This window comes from Heteronotia binoei, chromosome 3, assembly GCF_032191835.1.
Source record: "Heteronotia binoei isolate CCM8104 ecotype False Entrance Well chromosome 3, APGP_CSIRO_Hbin_v1, whole genome shotgun sequence".
Taxonomy (NCBI): Eukaryota; Metazoa; Chordata; class Lepidosauria; order Squamata; family Gekkonidae; genus Heteronotia; species Heteronotia binoei.
This window is the reverse complement of record NC_083225.1, coordinates 146155943-146182659: the sequence shown is the minus strand read 5'-3', so window position 1 is coordinate 146182659 and position 26717 is coordinate 146155943. Positions and strand designations below refer to the sequence as shown.

General features: G+C 41.0%; 1 protein-coding gene across 1 annotated transcript in view; it reads left to right on the top strand.

The window, feature by feature from the left end:
• Positions 1–6581: 6581 nt before the first annotated feature.
• Positions 6582–26717, top strand: part of ZPLD1 (zona pellucida like domain containing 1) — a 52563-nt gene continuing 32427 nt past the window's right edge. The window contains exons 1-3 of the mRNA XM_060235159.1: positions 6582–6729; positions 10477–10590; positions 21945–22165. Coding sequence (XP_060091142.1) covers positions 6675–6729; positions 10477–10590; positions 21945–22165 — 390 coding nt within the window. The 5' untranslated portion in view covers positions 6582–6674. The remainder of the gene's footprint in view (positions 6730–10476; positions 10591–21944; positions 22166–26717) is intronic.

Sequence of the window (26717 nt, the reverse complement as noted above, 5' to 3'; positions counted from 1 at the left end):
ACTGATCTCCTTCCCTTTATCTGCCCCTCTGATTTCAGGTTTCCATCACCTTCCCTGCTGCCTCTACATAGAAAAAAGACAGTCTTTCTTCACAGTGTGGGGGAGACCAAGCAGCTTACATCATTCTCCTCTCCCCTCTTTGATATGAACAACAACCCTGTGAGGCAGGTTAGGCTGGAAGGCTGTGATAGGTCCGAAATCACCCAGTCAGCTTCCACAACAAGAACTTGTGTCTTGCAGACCCCACTCTGATGCTCTAACTCGTATGCCCTCTTCAGACTCTACCACAGAATTCTCAGGAATTTCCCACCAACTTGGAGTTGTGGTAGATAACTAACTGAAAATGTCAAGACAGTGTGCAACTGCAATAAAAAAGGCCAATGCTATGCAGGGGATTATTAGGGAGGGAATTGAAAACTAATCAGCCAGTATCAGAATGCCCGTGAATAAATCGATGGTGTGGCCTCATTTAGAGCACTGTGTACAATTCTGGTCACCATGCCTCCAGGGCTTTTTTTTTTAGCTGGAATTCCTTTGCATAAGCTAGTACACACCCCTGATGTAGCCAATCCTTCAAGAGCTTACAGTAGGCCCTGTACTAAGAGCCCTGTAAGCTCTTGGAGGATTGGCTATATCAGGGGTGTGCAGGCTAATATGCAAAGGAGTTCCTGTTACAAAAAAAGCCCTGCACACTTAAAAAAAAATTATAGCACTGGAAAAAGTCCAGAAAAGGGCAACTAGAATGATTAAAGGTTGGAACACTTTCCCTATGAAGAAAGGTTAAAGTGCTTGGGGCTCTTTAGCTTGGAGTAATGTTACATGATAGAGGTTTACAAGATTATTCATGGGATAGAGAAAGTAGAGAAAGAAGTACTTTTCTCAGTTTCTCACAATACAAGAACTCATGGACACTCAATGAAATGGCTGAGCAGTCGGGTTAGAACGGTTAAAAAAATGTATTTCTTCACCCAAAGAGTAATTAACACATGGAATTCACTGGCATAGGAGTTGGTAGTGGCTACAAACATAGATGGCTTCAAGAAGGGGATTGGATAAACATATGAAGCAGAAGTCCATCAGTGGCTATTAAAGGTAAAGGTAGTCCCTGTGCAAGCACTAGCCGTTTCTGACTCTGGGGTGACATCGCATCACAATGCCGAAGCAGCCTGTCACTAATAACACAGGTCGAGATGCAGGACAGGAACCCGGAAGTGACCGACAGGCTGCTTCAGCGTGCCGCTGCGCCGGCCCCCTGGGCCCCACAACGATGGGACCGATGCCACAGGGACGGGCTCGAAACACTCTATGACCCCTCAAAAGAACAGCAGTCTAGCTCGCTTCCCCCAAGCCCTGCCGCCATAAGCCTCAAGGGGGCTCATTTTGCGGCATCTCCCGGCGGGAGGGTGGCATCCGCACGGGACACATATCAAATGAAAGAGGGGGCGCAGGGCTATCAGAAACAGCCGGCGGAGGGAGTCGGGAGACCACCCCACTGGGGGATCCACACCCCGAAAGTGATGAAGGTGGCGCAAATAGAGCCAACAGAGCAAACAGGACAAAATAAATAGGCTGCATTATGCAGCACAGTTGAGAAAGTGCCTTATCCCATATACTGATGAAGTAAATACAGGATTTGAGAACAAAATTGCACTGCAGGCAAACACTGCCCATAACTCCTATCTGGCCTTTGCTGAAAGGATTTGGGTGGTATGTCTGAAAGCACCAGAAGACACAAACACAAAGCTCCCTTACACTGAATCAGTGCTTGGGTCCACCAAAGTCAGTATTGTCTACTCCAGGGGTGGCCAGAGTTGCTTAACAAAAGAGCAACACAGAATAAAGGTCAGATGTTTGAGAGCCGCAAGACATGAACATCGGATATTTGAGAGCCACGGAAGGAAGGAAGGAAGGAAGGAAGGAAGGAAGGAAGGAAGGAAGGAAGGAAGGAAGGAAGGAAGGAAGGAAGGATGGATCCTGGGGATAGCTTCTCCAGGAGAAGCACTCCCAGCCAAGTCAGTGTGCAGCAAGGAGTGATCTCCTTCCTTGCCACAAGCAGATCCTGGGGCCAGTTTTTCTTTAAGCACAATTTAAACCATGCTGCAAGGAGAAGCCCCAGAGTCAGGGCGGGTTTTTTTTAAAACTACAGATATTTTTCTTCTTGGGTCTATTGGACCCAGAAAAAATTGGGATTTCTGAAGAATCCAGGATCCAAATACCATACCGATACTGGGATCTGGGATTTTTCAGAAATACTGGATTTTTTTTAATCCTATAGACCTGAACCAAGAAATATGGGGGGAGGGGGTTTGCATACCCTTAATCAAGAGATCCATAGCTGGGAAGCATTTTAACATTTGCAAAGACACTGATACATTTGCACAATCTAGCCAGAGCTAAACACTTCAGTCCTATTAACTTCAATTAAATAGTTAAGCATGGTCTTAAATGGCATGCATCAATGCTTAATTTTAAAGTGCTTAACTTTATTATTGTTACTGACCATACAGAACTTAATGGAGCTTTCTAGACAGTAATTCCAAAGCCACAATCACAAGTAGTAAAACTACATGTCCATTAGTTGCATTCTGTAAGATAACCAACAGATTTCAGTATTATATATACTTTCAGTACATGTCTTCCCTTGCTCCTATAGTGAGCTATCAAGTATCTGAACATGTTCCTTGTTATTTGCCTCCTTTTTTCAACTGAATTTTTCCATCTACTCATGCTCCAAGCACAATAAATTTAGTTCCGCTTTACACACCTTCAGAAATTGCTACTGTAGTACGTTAATGGTATACTGGTACAAATTCTCCAAAACAGTAATTTCTGACTCTGTGGTGACATCACATCACAATGTTTTTCATGGCAGACTTTTTACGGGGTGGTTTGCCACTGCCTTCCCCAGTCATCTACACTTTCCCCCCAGAAAGTACTCATTTTACCGACCTCGGAAGGATGGAAGGCTGAGCCAACCTTGAGCTGGCTACTTGAACCCAGCTTCCGCCAGGATCAAACTCAGGTCGTGAACAGAGGGCTTGGACTGTAGTACTGCAGCTTTACTAATCTGTGCTGCAGGAATACCATATTGGCTGCTGACTTAAAATTTGTGTACAATTCTTAGATGGAATGGCCAATGGAATTACCAAGCAGCAATATTAAAACTCTGGTCAATGTTAATTAGATAATTGGAGTGGATGGGACTTTGCAAATTTCTACCAGGTTTGCAGCTGTAGGAATATGCTCTTAAAGTAAAACCTCTGGGGCAAAATTTAAAAGAAGCAGGCAATCTTTTACTTTAAAAATTCATGTTGGAAAAACAACACTTTTTTCTGTTTTGGAAACAGATGTCTGAATCAATTTTATTGACACTAAATTAAAACAAAGCAAATTATAACTCTTATCATGCCACTATGCAAATATGAAAGAAAGGACTTAAGTAATGATCAAATAAAACTGGGATTTTTATTGCATGCCCAATCCATTACCTTTAGTTATGCAAAATTACACCCAATGTTTTATAATGAGATGGAAATTCCATGTAAATTATTGTCTAACATATATGTATTTTATGCATCAGAGAAATGCATCTACCATAAGTGCTGGAAAGTTCAGTTAACAAGGAATGCTAAACCAAACACTGCAAATAGGCACATTTAACATATTAGAATATGACTACATTTGTCCCTGCAAAATGCATACCTAAGTGCCATGTTTATAAAAAATGTAGGGTGTGAATTGAGTCACAATACCTCCACCTTCAATGTATGTGCTCCCTGTATGGGTACTTCCTACTACTGACCCCCTCCCCAGCAATCAAAGACCTCCTAAATCAGCAATCAAAGACCTCCTAAATCTGTGATAGAGCTAGGGTTACCAACTCTGGGTTGGAAATTCCTGGAAATTTGGATGTTGAAGCTTGAAGAGGACTATCCTGAGTGCTATTACACAGCAAGCACACAGAGGTAGTTTCTAGGCATCAGAGCTGATCTGAGTACAGTTCCAAAGTTCATATCAGTGCCAGTTTAAACCCTGTGGAGGCCGGGCCAGCTAGGGTTGCCAAGTCCAATTGAAGAAAAATCTGGGGACTTTGGGGGCGGAGCCAGGAGACTTTGGGGGTGGAACCAGGAGACATTGGGGGTGGAGCCAAGAACAAGGATGTGACAAGCATAATTGAACTCCAAGGGAGTTCTGGCCATCACATTTAAAGGGACAGCTCACCTTTTAAAATGCCTTTCTTCCATAGGAAATAATTAAGGATAGGGGCACCATTTTTGGGGCTCATAGAATTGGACCCTCTGGTCCAATCGTTTTGAAACTTGGGGGGTATTTTGGGGAGAGGCACTAGATGCTATACTAAAAATTTGGTGCCTCTACCTCAAAAAATAGCCCCCCCAGAGCCCCCAATACGCACGGATCAATCCCCCATTATTCCCTATGGGAATTGTTCTCCATAGGGAATAATAGAGTGCCTAGTAGACATTTCCCTCCCCCCCCCACACACACACGCTTTCTAAAGGGGGGGAAGGGCCTCCATACCAAGGAATCACCCCTCCTTGCCCCGGGCCCCCTCCCTCTCTCACGCACACACACACAAACACCTACCGCACTTGGTCTTCTTCCCTCTGCCTGCTGTGAAAACGAAAGCAAAGAAAGGGAGGGGCCGTTCTCCGAAGCCCTTCCTGTTTCCTCCTTCCTGCCCAGGCCAGCCTTAAAGGGGCAGGCATTTTACAAACTGCTACACCTACAGGTATGTTCTCCCCCCCTCCAGCCCCCCCCCCCCGCTTCCTGATTTCTGGAGACCCACCGGGGGATGAAGGGGGGGGGTGTTGGGAAGCCTAGGGCCAGCAGGGAAGGCGAGGAGGGCCTCTCCCTCGGCTACCAGCGCAGCACAGCTCCCCTCCCACCTTCCGCATCACCCCCGGACTTACCAAGTCCTTGGCTTGGAAGGCCAGCGCGCCTCCGCCGCAGCCATGCCGCCTCCTCCTCCTCCGGCCGCCTCCTTCTCCTCCGAGGCCGGCCCAGCATGTCCCTTGCCGCCCCCACAGCAGAGGGGCCGGGCGGAGAAGTGAAGCAGGCCCACGCATGCCGCCTTTGCCCCTGCAGGGAGTGGAGGGGCGGGGCGCAAGTCCGGCCTGCTCCTGCTCCTCCAGCATTGCTGCTCAGGGTCCTAGAAGGACCCAGATTCGGGGCTTGCCACGCTTCTCCGCAGCTGCTCCTCCAAGATGGGCTCAGGCTGAGCCCATCTCAGTGGAGCAGCTACGGAGAAGAGGCAGCACCGCAGCCTCCCCCCGCTTCCTGGCCCCGCCCATGCCCAGCTCCTCTCGCTGGCTAAACCGGGACTTGTAATGGTCCCGGTATAGGCAGGTCGGGAGGCGGGAATTAGGACCCAGAAGTGGGACATTCCCGGGTGACCGGGACGGTCTGGCCACCCTAGTTTCCATATATGTGGACCCCAGGTGTGAGACTGAGTTTTGCTGGTTTGATTTGAATATTCTGTTTTAATTTTGATTCTCTATTGTGAGAATTGAACCAACAAGCCTTCATCTTTGCAGTATTATTGGGTCAGAGCATACATTTCTGTTCTAATAATGGCAGAGGTTTCCTCCAATGTATAGAGTCTTCCATTCACTCATTGTTTCTTGTGCCATGGTCCATGAGAAATCTCTGTGCTGTTAACAGAGTTGATTAGAAGTTCCAATCACATGTCTTCTTGCACCAGATTTTTCTGACAGAAAGGTAAGCATTTTCAGTAGTATCTTCGCAACAATTGCATATTCATGGCCTAAAATGGTGTTTACATTTACAACAATGTAAAAGTAGTATTAAAATGTCATAAAAGAAACAACAGAATCCTCATTGATAGCAACAAAAAAAGACAGAGTGAAACAACACATGCCATTAAAAAAACAAAAATAGCCATATTGGCTCATTCCTTAATAGAGAGATTGAAACCTTTAATCCTCTACAATTTAGAACCACAGTGCAGAGATTAACTAACAAAAGATTGTAAAGATGCATCAGTGGAGCTTACAATTCAAGGTTTGGTTTCTAGCTGTTGAATCTTTTCATGGAGTTCATTTGGCGTTGTATGTATAGATACCTTGTTGATGACATCCACATTCATGGTGACATCTCACATCACATTTTATCTCAATATGAAATGTTTCTTTCTTCTGAGCATGGACCAATTGAAAAGGGTTAGAAATTTCTCACAAACACAACAGGATACTGATAACCTTGCAGGTTAGCTATTGATACTATCTCCATGCTTGACTCTTTCCTCTCTCTCTCTCTCTCTTGCAGACAAGATTTTCTCTCAATGAGCTGATGACAGAATAATATCTCCAGAGTGCTTGCTCACCCCACACGGACCTCTTGAAATATTTGTATCCTGGAAAGTTGGAGATCAAAAGCACACACACACAGACACACACACTCACACAAAGACTCAGGACTGAAAAAACTATCATAAAGAACCTACTTAGGTTTCAGTCTGGTGATGAACAGACTTGTGAAGCATTTTGAGAACTGGCAGCTTTTCCTATCTAAAATCCAAGCATACTGTAAAAAAAAAAAGAATTTCCATAGTGAGCATCTCTTGCGTCTTCTGAGTAACTGAAGTATTTCTCGAAAAGTTTTGCTGGGCAGTGATGTTAAACACTTGATTACATATGACAGTACAGGATACATGGAGTACAGCTGAGTCAACCATTCCAAGGGATTTGGGTAAGTATGTTTCATGACAGCTACTTAAAATGTTCCGATATATTTTTGGTAAGCATCAAATATTGTGTAATTTTTAAATGTTTCCTTCATGTCACTTATCAGGAAGTATGGATTATAGGTAACAGTGGTTGAGCTATTGGGAGCTAATGATGAACAAGGTGAAATACAACTTGTGACAGAAATCCAGTGTGAGAGGAAGTGTTAGTTTTTCACCCTGGACTAAATTTGTTGAAACCCAGCCCCTCACTAGCTTGCTGTTTTCGTAGAAGGAGGACATGAGAAATTGTCTTTTCAGAGAGTTGATGCAAATCAAACACAGTAAACATTGTCATCCAAGAGACAGACAATCTTACTCAGTTTATGTAGTCTGTTTGCAAGTTCATACAATCAATGCACTGACAGATGCAAGGGGGAAATTTTGATAGATGATATTATTGAGCAGGATTTCATTGCAATTGAAGGACTTGATTTCAATGATTGTAAGAATTGTCTCATATTACAAAAACAGCTGCGCACCATTCTTTTGGGTTTGTTTCTTTAAGCTGACCGTATATACATGAGAAATTATTTGAATTGGAAATAAAAGCCCTTTGATTTACTGATATGATCCAGGATAACATAGGAACTTTAGTACTTAAATGTATTTTGAGAAGGCTTTCATTTAAGCAGAGGGAAAACGGATGTATAGACTTTTTCTAGCTCTTACCCAAGATAAAAGAATATATCAGGGGTGGCCAACGGTAGCTCTCCAGATGTTTTTTGCCTACAACTCCCATCAGCCCCAGCCAGAATGGCCAATGACTGGGGCTGATGGGAGTTGTAGGCAAAAAACATCTGGAGAGCTACCATTGGCCACCCCTGGAATATATTATTCCTAATAATCTTCTTCTCCCCCTCCTCCTCCTCAGCTCTACCAGGAATATTTTCAGAATTGTTTCTAGGATGATTTCAACATTTTTGAGTCCAACATGATTATTGAGTGAGATTCAAAATAAAGGGAAATGGCATTTCTGTAAACTAATCATTTTTCCATTTCACCATCAATTGGGCTGTTTTCAGTAAAAACTGCAGAACACGGTGAATTTAAAGAGGTCAAAACCTAATAGCATTTGGATGCTGACTTCAAGAAATATTAACATTCCTATAACCAAAAGGTATATATAACATTTGTGGATTAGATAAGGCTGCAACCAAATTGTACATTGCATTCAGGTTATTTCTTTTGCTGAAGAAAATAAACCAGGATGGGTCTGAAGCAACAAAGTGTGTTTATACTAATAGCTACCAGCCTCCGTTATTTCTATTTTGTTCACTTTAAAAACATAGATAATTAAAACAAAATGAATTATTTCAGTTGCACCTGTCCATATGGCTGGGGATAGCTGGAGAATAACAATAATAATATATACATATGTATATCATATGACCGTACTTCATACTGAGACAGACCCCTGGACCATCTAGCATATTATTATTTTTTATGTCAACTGATAGGATGTCCATAGACTCATGCAGAGATTATTGCAGACTTCACTATTTGATAGTTTTAAGTGGAGTGGTTGGGGATGGAACCTGCTCAGGATTTGTGCATTTAAAAATGCGACTGTATAGCTGACCTACAAAAAATCCTCATGCTGTGCTTTAGCAAGGGGGTTTTGAACAGCAGGACTGCCCAGATCATCTCCTTTGTCTTGCTGTACTACTAAAAAAAGCTAATTAGGGTAAGCCTGAAGAAAATTTTTTAACCAGCACAGGGGACTACCTTTACCTTTTTTTATATATGTTTAGCCATTGTTTACATTATGCCAACATGGTAGCTATAAAATAGTGTTAGGCTCAACCAAATAACTGTTAATGCTGGGCATAAACTTCAATACACACCTCCTTGGCCAAATACAGTCTTATGTGGAAAGTTTCTGGGAAGGGATTAGAATGAAATCACAGAAGACCACACTTCTAGCTGTACTTGATGGGCAACAATTCCTATTAAATGGGATTTAGTTCCTTGTTGCTGTTTTTTTATTGGATAAGAAAGACCTCTTTAGAATATACAAAGGAATTTTAGTAAATTTAGTAAACTTTCTATGAAGTACTTAATTTATGTGTACTGACTATTTAAGACAATCAATCATTCCATTAACTATTCCAAAGATGAAAGTTTCTCAGTACTTTACACAGCCAAAACCAAAGCAGCGACAAAAGATCAAAACAGTGGGTTGGCTCCAGCCAGTTTTTTTGTTCAATCTCACATTTCTCATTACAGTTCCTACCATACATAGCTATTATCCATGCAGGTCCCATTAGTCACAACATAGCTTTTGTGGTGATCACTTTGGCACCAGCAGATAAACCAGTAACATAATCTAATAATCTTGTTAAGATTAATATCTAAATTACACTTTATGTTTATAAAACAACAGTTTATTCAAATATGTCTCTGAGTTGAAGCATCTCATTTTTCAAATGAGTGTATTTATTCAATATTGCCAAGTCTTAGGGTGAAACACACAACATGAAGATCTATGTTTAGGATCTCCCATATTTCTATCTGTAGTACCAGTAACATAATGAATCAATAACAGAAATAAATAAAGTTGCTGTTTCTAGTTCAATTGTCTGCATGCAATTTATTCTTAAATCTGAAAGCATGAGCAAGGGAATTGTATATAGTCAAAATGCAATATATTTTGTTTTGCAATGATCAGTGGATGCAGCCGAGTAAATGGAAAGGTATTTTTTCTATGAACAATGGCTGCTAACACATCTAGCGCCCAAATGTAGTAATAAAAAAATATAGTGCCTGTTGTTTGATTAGAGTTGTAGTGCTCTAAAAGAGCTGCATTATGACAAAAGCTACCACACCACATAAAATCTACATATACTAAAAAAAGAATAGATACAGTTGCAGAACTTCTCTTTCTTCTGCTGAATATTGCACCTACCTTTACCTACAAATCAGATGAACGTAGAATAATGGTTATAGAAGTGTCATTCTTAGATTTACAGGTAGAGAATCCTGAAATTTGTATTGTCTTGGTTTATGTAAATACAAAGTCTAATAATCCAATCATAAGAACAGTTTATTGGAAAGTAGGATTCTGAGTAAACCTACTGAAGATTGCACTTTAATCCTTTCTTTTTTATTCAATTGTACAAAAACTTTAATAAAATTTTATATTATATATAAAGCTTAAAAACAGAGTAATTATTGCCAAATGATTTAGTCCAATACAGCAGAGTGGAGATGAGAAGTCTGGTTCCTTATCATATAATCCAAAATTGCTGTTAAACAGTTCATATGATACAAGCAGAACTCTGTCTGAACAAACATGCACCCATTGAGAAAAAAAAATCCTGATAACATAGAGATCTATGTAATGTGCAGTTTGAGTTTAATAATTCAGTAGAGAACTTTGGAAGTGATGGCATCCACCAAATTCACCTTGGCCAGAATCAGTGCACAAAAATTACTGTGAAATAAATCCAGGAGAACTGAAAATATTGCTTTCTTATGTTGGCAGAAAGCATAGGCATAATTAGACACATACTCTGTAAGTGATTTCTGTTTTGTGACATGAATTTTCTGCTGATCAGTCTTTTGTCTGCAGAGAAAGGCTGTTGCTTTAAAATTAGGCTAAGATTGGTCAACCTTCTCCCAGACTTCTGATCCAATTACATGATATTTCTGCCATAAGAATCTCTAATGCATAAACAAACACACAGAATAATTGCCAAATGTTTTACTAGGTTTTGCAATGGAACAAGTATGGCTGTTGATCCTACTGACTGTAAAGGTGCTCTCAGTGACTGCACAGTTCAATGGATACAACTGTGATGCCAACCTACACAGCAGGTTTCCTGGTAAGTGTTAATTGCAACATATTAATTGTTAAGTCTTTCGTTATCTTGTTTTCAAAAGATGCTTATTTGTAACCACTACAGATCTTTAAAGTAAATGAAGCATGGGGAGAAAGAAGTTCTCATTAACCAACCAATGGTGGATGAAATAACATAGTACTATCAGCCCTGCCATATGCAGATGTAGCTACCAATAATAACAAAAGAATTTCATTTGCAAAGGGTGAATTCAGTGCACTAATTTGTTGCCCACAGGATGTATATTCAGATAGTTTACTTAGTAAAGATGCATATTGTTATCAGCAATGATCTTTTTAGAGGCAATTTTCATTCCAGCAGTACAGAAATATGTTTCCTCTGTGGCTTAGTAACAAGTTAATGAAAGAGAAGACAATCAGTGGCTGTTAACCAACATGGCTTATTGATCATCACCATAAACATTCACTGTGCACAGAACTATGAACATTCCATTTGAGCGCACACACTTTCTCTCCCCCCCCTCTCTCTCCCTCTCCCCCCTCCGTCCTCTTCATCTAAAAGGGGCTGGCACAGCTTAGGGGGTTATGATTTACCAAGCTGACCTCTGTGGCAGCTTGTCAAGGCTTCATTGAACTCATGTTTTTTGTCTATGCAAGACTGCAGGACAGAGGGTGATGGGCCAGCAATACAAGGCTGGTAGTGGTGTTAAGCTTCTCTTTTCCTCCTGTGGCTTAAAGTAGTCTGGCAGATGGAACTATCTGACTGGGGAAATTACTTGGAGGCAAAGAGTTCTCACTACCTTTCCCAGTATCAGAGCCCCAATCCTGGCTCCTATCTGTGGCCAAATTATAAGTATGAAGTTCTGGTAACTGCTGTCCAGCAATCTGCCTGGCCAGATACTGGTATGATCCAGCAAATTGCTTACCTCACCTTAGGAAGCTACAGCACTGGCTGCTACTGGGGCAGGGGGAGCTGGTATAGCAGTGGTCTCTATTCTCCCCAGTTTTCAGCTCTGTGTGCCTATATGCCAGAGATTGCAAGCAAAATGTTTTCTCCCATTTCTTTAGCAAACATAGCCTTGAAGAGAACAAAATTCCAATGAAACAGTGGCTCCACTATGTTTATAAAAAGTCACATCTAAGTCCAGCTTGTAGGCCATGCAATACAAAATTGCTTTCTTGGCTAGTACCAGAACTCACTTTCCCCAGACTAAGAATTTTTAAGCATGGGAAGGGGAAAGTCTCACTGACCTTTTTGGGAGGAAGTGTAAAGCAGAGTTTATTTAGGGAAGCTTTTAAAGACTTTTGTGGGAGAAAGTGCAGCAGGAGTGGACAGGGAAGTTAAAATGGTGAGGAATGGCTGAGCAGCCCCAGAAGGGTGGACTTGGCTCTGCTTGCTCCTGGCTGCCAGCAGGACAGTGGTCCACTAGGAACTTTCCTTGTGAGTTAAATAGCCGATCAGTTCTGAAGTACAACACAGAAATTGTTCAATAAACTAATATTAATACAATACACGTGCCTCATATGACATTTATATCTTGCTTTTATTGTACATTTTCCCTTCCTTTAAGGGAAGGGAACTTCAGTAACTTCAATGGACATTGCATACTGAACCCTGTTTCTTTTTGGAATGCATAGTGTCACTTTTACTAGAAGTAGAGTAAACAAAGAGTATACTTGAGAATCAGTTATGTCATAAGTTTGGAGACATGATGTTCCTCACCCCATTCATCCTTCGAGCATCCTCCCTACTTGTGTGGTGATTGAGATTTTGAGAATAAACAAAGAGCTCCTCAGAGGAGTAGATGAGGGCTAGAGAAAGCTTTTTCACTCCTCATGCAATATGTTCATGTTTTATTCAGTTAAAATGGCCAGACTTATGAACTTCATAGTCAACTTTGCATTGTATAATTAAGTTGATTAACTGGAACAGTGTTGGATTGGGCACCGGTTTATGCTTGCTCAATTATGCTTATATATCAGACATTCAATTAGTTTTCTTAGAAATAGCTCCAATGATTATGTAAAAATACAGCAAACATCTTAAACTCACATTAAGAAAGAAACTCTGTGAGACATTTTCCTTACAGTTCTAGAAGTGTATGGCTATTTCTACATGCATATTTTATCTGCACAACAGAAATTACCTTCAAAACTTGCTTCTGTTCTGAAGTCTTTTTCAAAAATGCAATTTATTGCACATAAATAATTCCAAATCCTTATTTTGAAGTGACTGGATCATTATTCTAATGGCTAGCCTCACAAAGTCCTTAGTAACTTGTTGGCTACTGTGGATTATGTTCTTGATTATGCACAAAGGCTATAAAAATAATGCTGATTCTAGATTTCAGTTAATATTTCTGCTTGTGATTTAATGCATCACAAAAATATAGCTCAATCATGCTTCTACAACTTTATTGATTCAATAAAAGGGGTAATAATACTGGCAATTAAATTTTTATCTTCAAATTAGTAGTAGTGCTACTCATAGCATGCTTGGGAATTTCCCAATACTTATAGGCTATTTATTCTGCAAAGCTGCAACCTTTGGATTATAATTATCAGAGAACAGGAAAACTCCTTTGGGCTGTTAATGCATGATGAAAGACATGCATCTAACATTTGGCCTGGTTACTCAATCTATGAAATTGATCCTTTATATCTCTATGGCATAGAGCTGCCAGACCCAGTCAGGATACCAACAGGAGACTGGGTGGCGTGGGACATGGGGTGGTAGCTGTCAGCTGATAGTGTGAAATTACTTCCAGGAAAACCCAGAAGTGATGCCCCATCTGTCTAGGAATTGTCTAAAATTCTATGGTAAAACATTATGGTTTTACCATAGAGTTTTACCTTAGAGTTTTGGACAATTCCTAGACAGATGGGGCATCACATCCCAGAACTGATATCATGCTGCTGGCTAATGGCAATTTTAAAAATGCATCTCAGAGTGGTGTAGGGTTGCCAAGTACAATTCAAGAAATATCTGGGTACTTTAGGGGTGGAGCCAGGAGACTTTGAGGGTGGAGCCAAGATCAAGGCTGTGACAAGCATAATTGAACTCTAAAGTTCGGGCCATCACATTTAAAGGGATGGCACACCTTTTCAATTCCTTCCTTCCATAGGAAATAATGAAGGATAGGGGCACCTTTTTTTGGGGCTCATAGAATTGGACCCCCTGGTCCAATCTTTTTGAAACTTGGGGAGTATTTTGGGGAGAGGCACTAGATGCTATACTGAAAATTTTGTGCCTCTACCCCCCAAAACAGCCCCCCCCCAGAGCCCCAGGTACCCGTAGATCAATTCTCCATTATTTTCTATGGGAATAAATCTCTATAGGGAATAATAGAGTTCCCAGCAGACATTTCCCTCCCCTTCCCCTGCTTTCTGATGACCCTGAAGCGGGGGGAGGGTCTCCAAACCGGGGGATCTCCTGCCCCCACCTGGGGATTGGCAACCCTAGAGTGGTGGCAGAAAACATCAGCTGAGGGCAGGAGGCAGGCAACCCTACTGCAACCCTTTCCATTGTGGTGCTGGTCTGTGCCTGTTTGGAGGCCTGTTTGGGCACTTCCCACATCTTCACCTTTGCTTCCTTGGGCTTCAGCAGCTTAACTCTCATGTCCTTAACTCTCCTGCAGAACAAAGCCCCACCTGTCTCCTATATTTTTTCTTTCTCATGTAATCAACATTCTACTTTTTTTAGAAAATTTCCCAGTTTTTAGAGTTTCCAACCTCAGGTGGAGATTTCCTGGAATTACAATTTATCCCAAGACTACAGAGACCAGGAAAAAATGGCTGCTTAGGAGTGCAGCCTCTATAGCATTATACCTGCTGAGAGCCTTCCCCATTCCAAACCCTGCTCTCCAAATGCGTCATCTCCAAATCTCCAGTTATTTCCCAACCCAGTATTGGCAACCCTAGGGCTAATATGCAATGATGTTACTGAGGTAAAAGCCTCCACAACATGACTCCCAGTGATCTTGTAAATACTCTCCCATGATGTAAGATGAAACTCACCAGATCCCACAAAGATCTTTCTCTATCTTTTTTGGCTTAATATATATGTGTAGCTTGTTTCTTCTGCAGTTTCTTCTTTTTCTTTGCTCTGAGCTCTTCTGGGACTTCTTCACATAAATATCTTCTCCCCCCACAACAGACACCCTGTGAGGTGAGTGGGGCTGAGAGGGCTCTCACAGCAGCTGCTCTTTCAAGGACGATCAAGGAGGAACAATCCTAATTCTGCTCACTGAAATTAAATCCAACAAAGACAGAGGTCGTATACGTGGGTCACTGGGTGAAGGGGATGGGGATCCAACTCCCATTCCTCAATAGAGTATAGTTAACACCTGCACTGATGGTGAGGTGTTTGGGGTGTGATCTTGGATTCATCACTCTCAATGGTGGTCCAGGTCACAGCAGTTGCCAGATCTGTATTTTTCCACCTTCAGCAGTTCAGGCTGCTGGTTCCCTATCTCTCTCCTCATGACTTAGCTACAGAGATCCATGTAAAGGTGTAACAACCTACACTCCCCTCAGCTATAAAATATAACTAACTAATATGACTTACCATAATCACCAGCCGGTAAGCAGGATGGCTTTTTGCCAAGAAGACAATAGTAAAAAAGCGGTTTTGGGAAACAGTATAAATCCCCCTCAGCTGGCTAATGACAAACCAAAAATGGGCATCCCGGAAGAACCAATCAACCCAAGCTGACTTTCCTAGTGCAGCTGAGAGTGACCATTAATTAGAAGGAGATTAGAACAACTCCTTCCAAGGTCACACATAACCAAAACACTGCTGGAAGAATAAAAAATGGCAAGCAGCCCAGAAATCAAAACCACCACACACACACACACACACACACACATATATAATTAGATTTTTAAAAGCCATAATACCCTTTAAGAGAGAACTTCATTACAAAAGGTTACCTCCAGACTGAATTACTGTAACTCGCTCTACCCTTGAGATTGACCCATAAAATGCGACTAGTCCAGAACACAGCATTGTATGTCCTCATGTCGTCACCTACATCTAGTACTGTGTCAGCTGCACTGGCTTTCAGTTGAATTCTGGATAAAGTTCAAGGTTCTGATTTTAACATTCAAAGCGCTTTGTGGGCTGAAATCAACATATCTATAGGACTTTCTTTCCTGATATGTCCCTCAAACAGCTGCTCCTCTGACCATCATCAGTTGGTGATCCCTGACCCAAAAGATGTCTGCTCAGCCTCAACCAGAGCTAGAGCCTTTTTGGCTCTGGTTAGGGTGCCAGGTCTATGCTGCAAAATACCTGGAGACTTTGGGAGGGGATCCTGGAGAAGGTGAGGTTTGGGGAGGGAAAGGCCTCAGCATGGTACAATGCCATAGAGACCAGCCTTCAAAGCAGCCATTTTCTACAGGGGAACTGATTTCTGCCAGCTGGAGATAAGTTATAAAAGCAGGGGATCTCCAGGCCCTGCCTGGAGGCTGGCAACCCTAGCTCTGGTGCTGGCCTGGTAAAGCACTCTCCCAGGTGAGTTCCAGGCACTGTAGGATTTACTACAGTTCACAGGGTCTGTAAAATAGAGATGTTCTGCCAGGCCTATAGTTGAGGTGGTGGTGATCCATCTAAATTGGCCTTCTCTGCCCAGCTTTATTCTATTGTGAAGGACTCCCTAATCCTCCCACTTGCTTTGCATTATTTCATCTTCAGGTGTACATAATTAGAGTCTCTTGGGACTCATTAATCATGCACCATCTAATACTTTAATAATATTTCAGTAATGTTGAATGTAAATCTTGTTTGTGTATGTTGTAAACTACCTGAGCCAACTGTACAGGGGAGAGTGGGTGGGCTAGAAGTCAAATAAAAAATAAATGATGATGATATTGAATTTATATCCCGCCCTGTACTCTGAATCTCAGAGTCTCAGAGCAGTCACAATCTCCTTATCTTCTTCCCCCACAACAGACACCCTGTGAGGTAGGTGAGACTGAGAGAGCTCTTACAGCAGCTGCTCTTTCAAGGACAACTCCTACAAGAGCTATGGCTGACCCAAGCTGCAAGTGGAGGAGTGGGGAATCAAACCTGGTTCTCCCAGATAAGAGTCCACACACTTAACCACTACACCAAACTGGCTCTACACCAAATAAATATCTGTACATATATTGATAGTGCAATCTTAATCAGAGTCTACTCCTAAACCTTCAGTGGTTTTAGAAGGGTGTAATTTGCTTTAGGATTGTACTCTAAATGTTTTTAGATGGCTAGTATATGATATCTTATGTTTTGGTTCCTAGTAAGTGATGATAATAGTACTAGCTATTCACATTGTGGCATGTGTGTTTATATTGTTTCTGGGTGTTACTCATGAGTGCATGAAGATGCCTTGTTGAATCAGACTATCGGTCTTTCACAGTACTAGCTACTCCAGTTAGCTGTGGCTTGTCAAGGTCTCAGGCAGGCACTTTCTGATCCAGTTATTATCTTGTTTATTTTTGACCACTGATGCCAGGGAATGATCCTGGAACCTTCTGTACACAAACATGTACTGCATCACTGAGCCATAGCCCCTCCTCATGTTATTTTAAGAATGGATTTTTGTTTTTGTTCTCACAGGAAGCACTGGCTTCAATAAATCTATTAGTCTTTGAAGTGCCAAAATCTATTAGTCTTTGACACCCTTGTTGACCTAGAGCCCCTTGTCATTCCTTGAAGTATGTGGAAGAGCTATGTGTTTATTATTTATTTATTTATTACTTTGCATTTATATCCCGCCCTCTCCGCAAGCGGACTCAGGGCGGCTTACAGTATCATAAAAACAATCAATTCCATAAAACATATAAAACCATAATGTTTGCATTAGCTCTTCCAATCTCATGTTGTCAGAAGGGCACAACAATTCACCCAGACAGTCTTTGTGGCAACAAATAACACTTTTTCTGCATTGTGCAGGGGGTTGGACTAGATGACCCTGGAGGTACTTTCCAGCTCTCTTCCTATGTCTTTAAAAAGGTTAAATCATTAAGAAGATCTAATACATTCCTTGTTATTTAAATGAATAAACTACACAGTGACACACAAAGAAAAATCACAAACTGTAAAGTATTAACAAAGGCTTTACTGTGTTCAACAATATTTACTCTACCTAACAGTGATGGAATAGTGTTATCTTTTTCTTAATTATGAAGCATTTGTTCTGTTTGTTACATAAATATCTGGGATGTGGTTGACCTTCCTTGGCCTCTTGATGACTTGTGATGCCATTGATCATGGTATCGTTCTGGACCACTATTCCAGGCTCGGACTGAGAGGTGCAGTTTAGATTCTAGTCTTAACTGGAGGGTAGGTTTCAGAAAGTGGTGTTGGGGGATAGCTGCTAAGCCCCTTGGCCTTTGGGCTGTGGGATCTCATAATGCACCATCTTGTTCTCTGTGCTTTTCAAAATCTTCATGAAACTGCTGAAGGAGGTCATCCAAAAATTTGGGCTGGGTTATCACTGATATGCTGATGATACTCAGCTCTGTCTTGTACTTACAACTGATTCCAGGGAGGTCATAGAATTCCTGAATCAGTGCTTGAAGGCAGTTTTGAAGTGGATTTGGTCTAACAGATAGAAGCTTAAACCTGACAGGTTAGCCAGTTGCAGCCTGTTCTGGAAAGAAAAGATCTGGCTATTGTGGTGCATGCCCTGGTTAGATTATTGCCATGTGATCTACATGGGTCTGGCCTTGAAAAGTCTTCAGAAACTTCAGTTGGTGCAGAATGCTGTAGCCAGGATGTTGACTGAATGGGTCTTAGGGACCATATCATTCCCGTCTTGGCTCACTTACATTGATTTCCAATCTATTTCTGGGCAGAATTTGTGCCATATGACTTGGGACTATGATACTTGAAGGACTGCTTGCCCTCTGTGGCCCTATCCAACTGCTCCAGTCATCTTCCTTGGCCCTGCTTGAGGTGCCCTGCCTTCTGACTAGGGTTGTCAGCTCTTGGCGACAGCAGGGTGGGAGATTTCTTCACATGTGCTCTGTGTGAGTGGCACAATGACATCACCCAGAAATGCGGTTACTGTGGAGGGCATGTTGCGGCGGGATGCCCTAGTGTTTGGAAAAAACTCTATGATTATCATAGAATTTTTTTCTAAATGCTAAAGTGTCCCCCCTCAATCTGCCTAGTGCAATAATTTTACATTTGGGTGACATCATCATGCCAGACACATTGTGGTGTTCCAGTGCTCTTTGGGGGTGGGGTTTCCCTGTTGGCCGGTTCAATGGCAGCGGGTTGGAGGCCTCAAAATTGGGGGAACCCCTGCCCCCAGTGGGAGACTGAGAACCTTACTTCTGATATCAGGTGGGTGGAAACTCAGGAGACAGCCGTCTTGGTAATGGTACCACATCTGCGGAACTCTCCTTAGGGAGACTTATCTGTCCCATTTTAATGGTTTAATTAAAAAACAACAATGTAAACTGCCTTGGTGGTCCTGATGAGGTGGGGTATAATTTTTGTACATTTCCAGGATTTCAATACAGTAAAAAATCCTTCCAGTAATCTTTCCTTTTAGCATTTGCACTGTTCAGAGTATACTAAAATTTAGTGAAACTATATGTTTTATTAACTAGTTAATTAGTGAAAATACATATTTGTGAGACATTTAATAACCATTGAACCTGAATACATACAAACTATGGCTGTTGTGCAGAGAACTATGAAAGTTGTCTGCAAGTACAGGAGGCATTGACTTAAAACCACCTCTACCACTCAGTAAATTACTTCTGAAACTTTAAAAGGTATCCATTAAAATGCAGAAATTGGAACATAAGTCTAATGGATAGAAGTCAAAGACTTCCTGACCATATGCAGGAGCCCTTGCATGTGCCTAAATTTCTCTGACTCATGGGCTACAGAAAAAACAGACTGAACATCTGATGTGATGGCCATTCTAGAGAATATTTAGAAAACTCTGGAGTCTGTACTGGCAAAATGTTGTTACCCCAAAGAAAGCAATAGCACTCAAAGAGTACAGTGCTTCTGCTGCTGGGCATACAATATCCATTGAGGTGGACTGACAATAATGGCCACTGGGGCAGGTCAGAAGGGCTGTGCCTGGCTTGCCCAAGCTTTAGATGGCAAAGGGGAGTTGGGGGCAGGAGTCAGGCTACCTCTCCCTTCCTTCTTTGAGAGGGCTCGGTTGGAGAAGGTCAGAGAGGGCAATGACCTTCTCCAACCCAGAGCCCTTTCCCAGTGTCATTTTTCCTTTCCAGTCCACCCTGGTATCCATGTACACCTCTCCCTTAGAAATCAGAAGGGAAGCTCCAGTCTCTTTGGTTATGGAAGTATCTTTGACCCTTCCCTGGTTCATGGAAGTATCATCTGAAAGAAAGTTCCAGTCTCTTTGGTTAAGGAAGTATCTTTGACCCTTCCTTGGTTAACAGAAGAATCAGCTGTGATGATATTTTTAGTAAACATCTTTGTTCATACAACTCTCCCTGACTTGGCAAGTGTAACTGCAGTTACTTAGTTCTGTGCATCTGTGTTAACAACACATAAAGAGGGCTCCTAGTGCTTACACATATGAATGTCTCCTGCTGAATCAAGCTGGATATTTCAAAACCTACAGTCTTAAGCACCATTTTTGAAGCAAGGTCTAAAGAAATCAATAGCTTTTACTTCCAAGTAAATAGAATTAGAATCAAGTTATAGATGTGGGTGCTCACAGTCACTGGTATCTATGATGGTAATGTGACATTTGCTGATTCTTTTTATCCTTTTCCTAAGGTTCAATCAATATGCTTGACTTTTTCCTGTTGTACTAATCTGACGTTATCCGAGAACTGTCTACCTTTTATAGCCTCTTTTGCTTTGTTGATTAGAATTCTAAAATGCTATTATTAACTGCTAGTTATGCTTCCAGGACCAAATGAATTGAGTGCTCTGAATTCTCACTCTTTTTTTTTTGTGTGTGACATTTTTGTAGTGTGTGTGTGTGTGTGTGTGAGTGAGTGCAACTGGAAGTCATGGTGACCTCTGGTAACTGACACCTACTGGGAGAATGGAGGATATTAAGAGAGGTGGCTGAATAAAGTCTTTCCCTGCTCTCCCAGCTACTGGTATTCCAAGGGGGTTTCCATACAAGTACTTGCCAGAGTCGACTCTGCTTAGCTTCCAAGATCTGATGAGATCAGGCTTGCCTGGGCTATCCAGGTCAGAGCAATTCTCACTCATTTTTTTTCAACTGAATCCTACGTTATGCAGGAATAACTGTGGGCAAAATATACCTCTAAATCAAATGCTATCAGAGGTAGAGATTTGTGTAAAGGCTGCATTATCAAATTCTTTGCATATAATAATTTCACATCTTGCATCATTTGGGATTGTTTGAGAGCTTTCAAAGGACCACTTTGTACACTAAGATATTTTATTACTATTCTTTTATTCACATACACTGCATGGCATGTTTGCCGCTGCAATGGATACTTAAGAGTGGCTGGCAAAATATGTATATGATAGGTTAGGGTGTTTACAAACATTGAGGAAACAATGTGTAAACATTACACCTTGAGGAAATATTACACATTGAATTACATATTTGAAGTCAATGGTCTTAAAAGGGTGTAACGCTGCTTAGGATTGCCCTGTAAATGTCCTTAAAAACATGGAGGAGATCCTCTTGTTCCAGCCCACCAACTACAGGGAATTAAAAAAGAGTACAATAGGGGAAAAATCACAATGCAGGCTGTACAATTTAAAATTTTCCATGTAGCTGCTACATATATGAAGACACACCTTCACTGATATTTCCTCTACATTAAAATCTGCAGCATCAGCTTCACTCTTCATTCCTTTCAGGTTGTATAGTCTGTTTTTTTTTCTTCATTAGTAATGCAGGGCTGGGCCTGCCACTAGAAAAACTAAGTGATTGCCTAGGGTGCCAGCCTTCTAGGGGCACCAAATTGGGTGCCCCCCATGTGACTTGGTGATGTTATCAGTGCAGGGGAGGGGTGCAGAAGTTAGCCTTGCCCAGGGCAGCAGTAACTCATTTGCATTTTAGGCCACAACCTCTGATGCCAAGCCAGCCGGAACTGTGTTCCTGTGCGTTCCTGCTCAAAAAAAGCCCTGACCTTGCCTAGGGTGCCAGGCAGTCTAGGGCTGGCCCTGTAGTAGTGCTTACTTATGGAATTCCTTCCCAAAACATATTTGTTTGTTTCACTTGGAATTGCTTTCACTCTGGATAATTTTGAAATTGTGATGGCATTTAAAATCAGTTCTCTGTTCATTTTATTGTGTTCTGTATGCTACACCAAGTACTTGATTAGTCAATATACAATTTCACTGTTTTAGAAATTAATAAATAATTGCAGGCTCCTAAACGCATTTCTTTTTCATTTTTATTGCAGCTGAACGAGATATCAGTGTCTATTGTGGAGTACAGGCAATTACTATGAAGATTAATTTTTGCACTGTCCTTTTTTCTGGTTACTCTGAAACTGATTTAGCTCTAAATGGGAAACATGGGGATTCCCATTGCCGGGGATTTATAAATAATAACACCTTTCCAGCAGTGGTCATTTTCATCATTAATCTCAGCACTTTGGAGGCCTGTGGAAATGCTTTAATGGTAAGGCAAGATCTTTGGAAGCTACACATTACGAATAGTGGGTGGAGTGGCATATACTGCATTGTGGAGTTTATAATTTACAAATTTGTTTTAAAATGACTGTTAATTTGAATATTGGATAACTATTATGTCTGTGATATTTAAAATACTTACAAGGAAGTTCCTTTGAATCCACAGTTTGTTGTTTTCAAGTAGGATTTAGATTACTATAGATTTGCTGGCATACTTACTGTACATCTGTTTTTATAAAAAAGGGAGCCCCAATTTACTCCACTTTTTCAAACTCACATAAAGTAACTCTATGCTACTCTTCCCTTCCCCAACAAAAATGTTTTTTTTTAAATTGTTGCTATTTTTCAAATTGCACAGCAAAGATCATAGTTGGTTATTTTTACTGTTCTTGCCATGTGGGAATCTACTGAATAAATGGTTTTGGTACCTGAAAGTTTGCCCTCTACATCATGAGCCTACCATAATTTAGGGGAGCTGGATAGGTTCTGCTATATGTTGCATTGTGATTGTCAGATTAGAATCCTGCATAATTCTGGAAAACTACCTCTTTAAAATTGAAATGAACATTGACAGGCAGGATTACCAACTCTGGGCTGATAAATTCCAGGACATATAGGGATTATGAGATTTGGGCAGAAGGAGAACTTCAGTGGAGTATAATGCCATATAATCCACTTCCCAAAAGAACCATTTTCTCCAGGGGAAGAAATCTCTGAAGTCTGGGGAAAAAACTAATTCTGAAAGACCTCAAGTCCCAGCCTAAGGAGGTTGGCAAACCTGTTCAGCAGGTAATAGCTAATAGGAACGGGCAAAAACTGGCTCACAAAACTCTGTTGGTGAGTTTTGGCTGGTTCTGCAGACCAGCCTCAAACCTCCATGAACTTTTAAGGCAGTTCATGGAGGTTCATGGAAAGCAAAAGGCAAGGGTTTAATCCCCTTCTTCCTCCCTCAAAAGCCACCAGAACATCTGAATGGTAGCCGTTTAAATTGGAAACAGCTGAGCTGAGGTGGTAGCTTGCTCCTGCAGCTCAACTGTTTGGGGCTCTAAATAGTTGAGCCTGCTCCCATGGCTCAGCTGTTTAAAGGGGATTTCTTGGAGAGTCAGTCTTTGGGGTTCACTGCCAAAGAAAGCACTTTTAAACAGTTGAGCCGTGTGGAACATTTCTTGGATTCAGCTCTAAGCCATTTAAATACCTGCTTTCTGCTCTCCGCAGAAAATGATGAAGAGCACAAACCCCTACGAATCAGTTTGGTTCACAAACTAACCTCCCAGTTCATATAGGTTTGTGGTTCAGCCACAGACCTAACTAAACCACAATTGGAAAGACCAAATGTTTAACAAAGGTGCTGTTGAATTAATTAATATTTTATCAAAGATTTCAGGTTTTCACGGCTGGTAACATCATTAGGGTTTGTAGAATCTTTCGGGCTCAAGTGCCGTGTTCTACTGGAGAAAGTTTTCCTTCCAGACGTTTCGTTCTCAGCTGCGGAGAACATCTTCAGTGGCGTTGCGGCCGGGGCAGGCGCTCTGACTTTCTTGGCTACGCTCTGATCTTCTTGGTCAGAGCGCCTGCTCCGGCTGCAATGCCACTGAGGATGTTCTCCGCAGCCGAGAACGAAACGTCTGGAAGGAAAACTTTCTCCAGTAGAACACGGCACTTGAGCCTGAAAGATTCTACAAACCCTAATTAATATTTTGATTGCAGCAGCTAGAATGACAATAGCTGCAAATTGGATAAACTCTATTAGATCAATGCTTTCGTAGGCTGTGGGAATTGTTTGTTCTGAATAAAATTGCATGCAATTCTTTTGATTTTTCGATTGAGCAATATGAACATTGTGTGGTTGCTGTCTGGTTTCCTCTGGTGTTTAACTGAATATGACATTGTACCTAACAATTCATTCTACAAAAAGCTGATCTATTTTTGATCTGTATTTAATTTTTGCTTTGTCCTTGTTTACTGTGATTTTCATATGTCAGATCTGATGTATGCTAAAGTGTTGACACTTTGTAATTATTTTGTGCAAAGGATAGATAAACTTTATTATTGTTAAAAAAACAACTAAACCACAAAAATGCAATTTGTACTCATCCCTAACAGCCTATGGAACCAGGGCCCATGGAACTATGGTAGGGCAAGTGAAAGAGGAAGTATTAAGAAAAGAAGCAACAACAAAAACCATCCAAACTGCCATTTTCTTTCATATAGATTCATTTTTAATGTATTTTTTGAGAATATAAAAGATGCCATGTTGTATCAGGCCAATGATCCATCTAGTCCAATACCCTTTGTCAGACAGTAACCAAAAACCAGGTGCCATCAGGAGGTCCCCCAGGGACACCAGAACTCAAGAAGCTCTTCCATTGTTGCCCCTTACCCCAAGCATCAAGAATATAGAACATCACTGCCCCAGACACAGTGTTTCCACTATTCCTTGTGGCTAATAGCCACAGATGGACCTCTGTTCCATATGTTTGTCCAATCCCCTCTTGAACCATATAAACCAAGCTTGTTATTCCTGAATCTGATATATATCTTCATTATGTTGCATGCTAATTTACTGCTCAACCTCTGCTTAGAGGAAGTGTGCATGAACACAAAAGCTCATACAGTAAATAAAACTTTTTTGGTCTTAAAGGTGCCATTGGTCACATACTTTATTTTGCTTCTTCAGACCAGCACAACTACCCATCTAAATCTATCTCAGAATACATTGTTTTATTAGTAACTGTTTTCTATGCACTGTGTCAAATAGTGTTGTGTTACACATGTAAAAGGTTTAGAGCCTTATTACTCTATTTCCCCCCCTTTCCAGGTAAGTAAATAAAAACTAGTTGTCATTTGTTCACAATTCACAACTCTTGATTGGCTTTAAGAGTAAGACAAAGTATTTTGCTTTATATCAACCAAGAGAAGAGGGGAGAAGTGCTCTACAAATAATACTTCTCTATGTACTGGGGGACTTCCAGAAGTGGTAAAGTCCTTGGTAGTTTCACCTCACAGAGACAACTTTCAGATGTTAAGAGGTTTTGACTCCAGCATAACCATGTCTCCGACCATTTAGACTCACTCATGTTAACCTGAGTTGGGATGGGGGAGTCCAATGAAGGAAAAGAAATAATATAATATCCATCTCACAATGAGAAATAATGTATCATTTCTAAAAAGGGGGAAATAATATTTTTGCACCACTTGTTACATCCGCCACCATCAGAGTTGATAGGTTATATGTAATAGAGCATGTCTAATTGGTGTCAGCAAGATTTTGGACTCTGAAGTGTCACATGAAAGTTCACCAACTCTGTATTAGGCAACAAATGGGAAAGAAGCAGCTGTGATCCTGTGAGACTCCTTTGCCTTTCACAGATTGCCAGTACAAATTGTTGCCAATTTGAATCATATGAGCTTTGTGTTGTGTGCCAGAGACTGCAGCTGGTATACCATCATCGTAACGCACAGGCAGCTGCCCTGACTGAGCTGGTGATGATGGCCCCATTGCAACAGATAAGCCTGTGTCATTCTAACAGCACATTTATTCTTTTAAAACAGCCCTGAACCTACATCAACCAGGCAATCACAGCAAGGATGTTGATATCATCCAGCAAAATTTGCTTGGTGTTGAAGAGCTTGCTTGAGGATCCCTGGTTGGGCTAGGCTCAGAATGTCATGGATTTTATGAAGGGATAAATACGCAGTTAGAATAACACAGGTTTATCTGGCCATTAGAATAACATAGATTTATCTGGCTATTAAATCCTAGATTACAATTTAAAAAGGGAGAGACAGATTTAGAGTGATTAATTAAACTGGGAGATGAATCTGAATTCCAGTCTCAGGTTCCACTATTTGGCTTAACTCTATATGTGTGAAGGATAGTTACAGGTTCCTCCTTGGTGCCGTAAAATGCCTTTACTCCAGACTTTTGATGTGATTGGTCAAAAGCTACTCTTGGAGAGAAGCTTTAAACAAGCACCTAACATTTGGGTTCCAAATGTTGTTATGATACAAAGTATTAAGTATTTATTTTGGAAGTATCACATCCTGATGGACAGTGCAGCTATATTTGCTTGACATTACGCTATTGTTTTCCCAAACAAATTTGAAGATTTTTTAAATGTTTGTGCTAGTAATGGTATTAATTACAGAAAGAGAAATACCAATATAGAACAAATTAAACAACCAAAATCACAGAGTGCACTTCATATAATTGTAGGGCAGTTGTCCTGGAGTCAGCAGAAATTTACTGGTAATTGAAGAATTATGGATTTCTTTGTCCTTTGCTGCTACTCAAAGAATTCTAGCAATTTCAGTAATTTGTGACAGTGATATGAAAAATAGTGACAACAGCATAAAATTAAACCCTTTAAAAGGTGACATTTACTACAAAATAAAAAGTTAATAAAAGTCTGGCACATATTACATGTGCATTATGGTCATATATTATTTTATTTCAGATTGTTATGTTTATTGTTTTATTTATCTTTTTGATTTTATTTTATTGTTACTGTTATCACTATGATCTTTATGTTTTGCTGCTT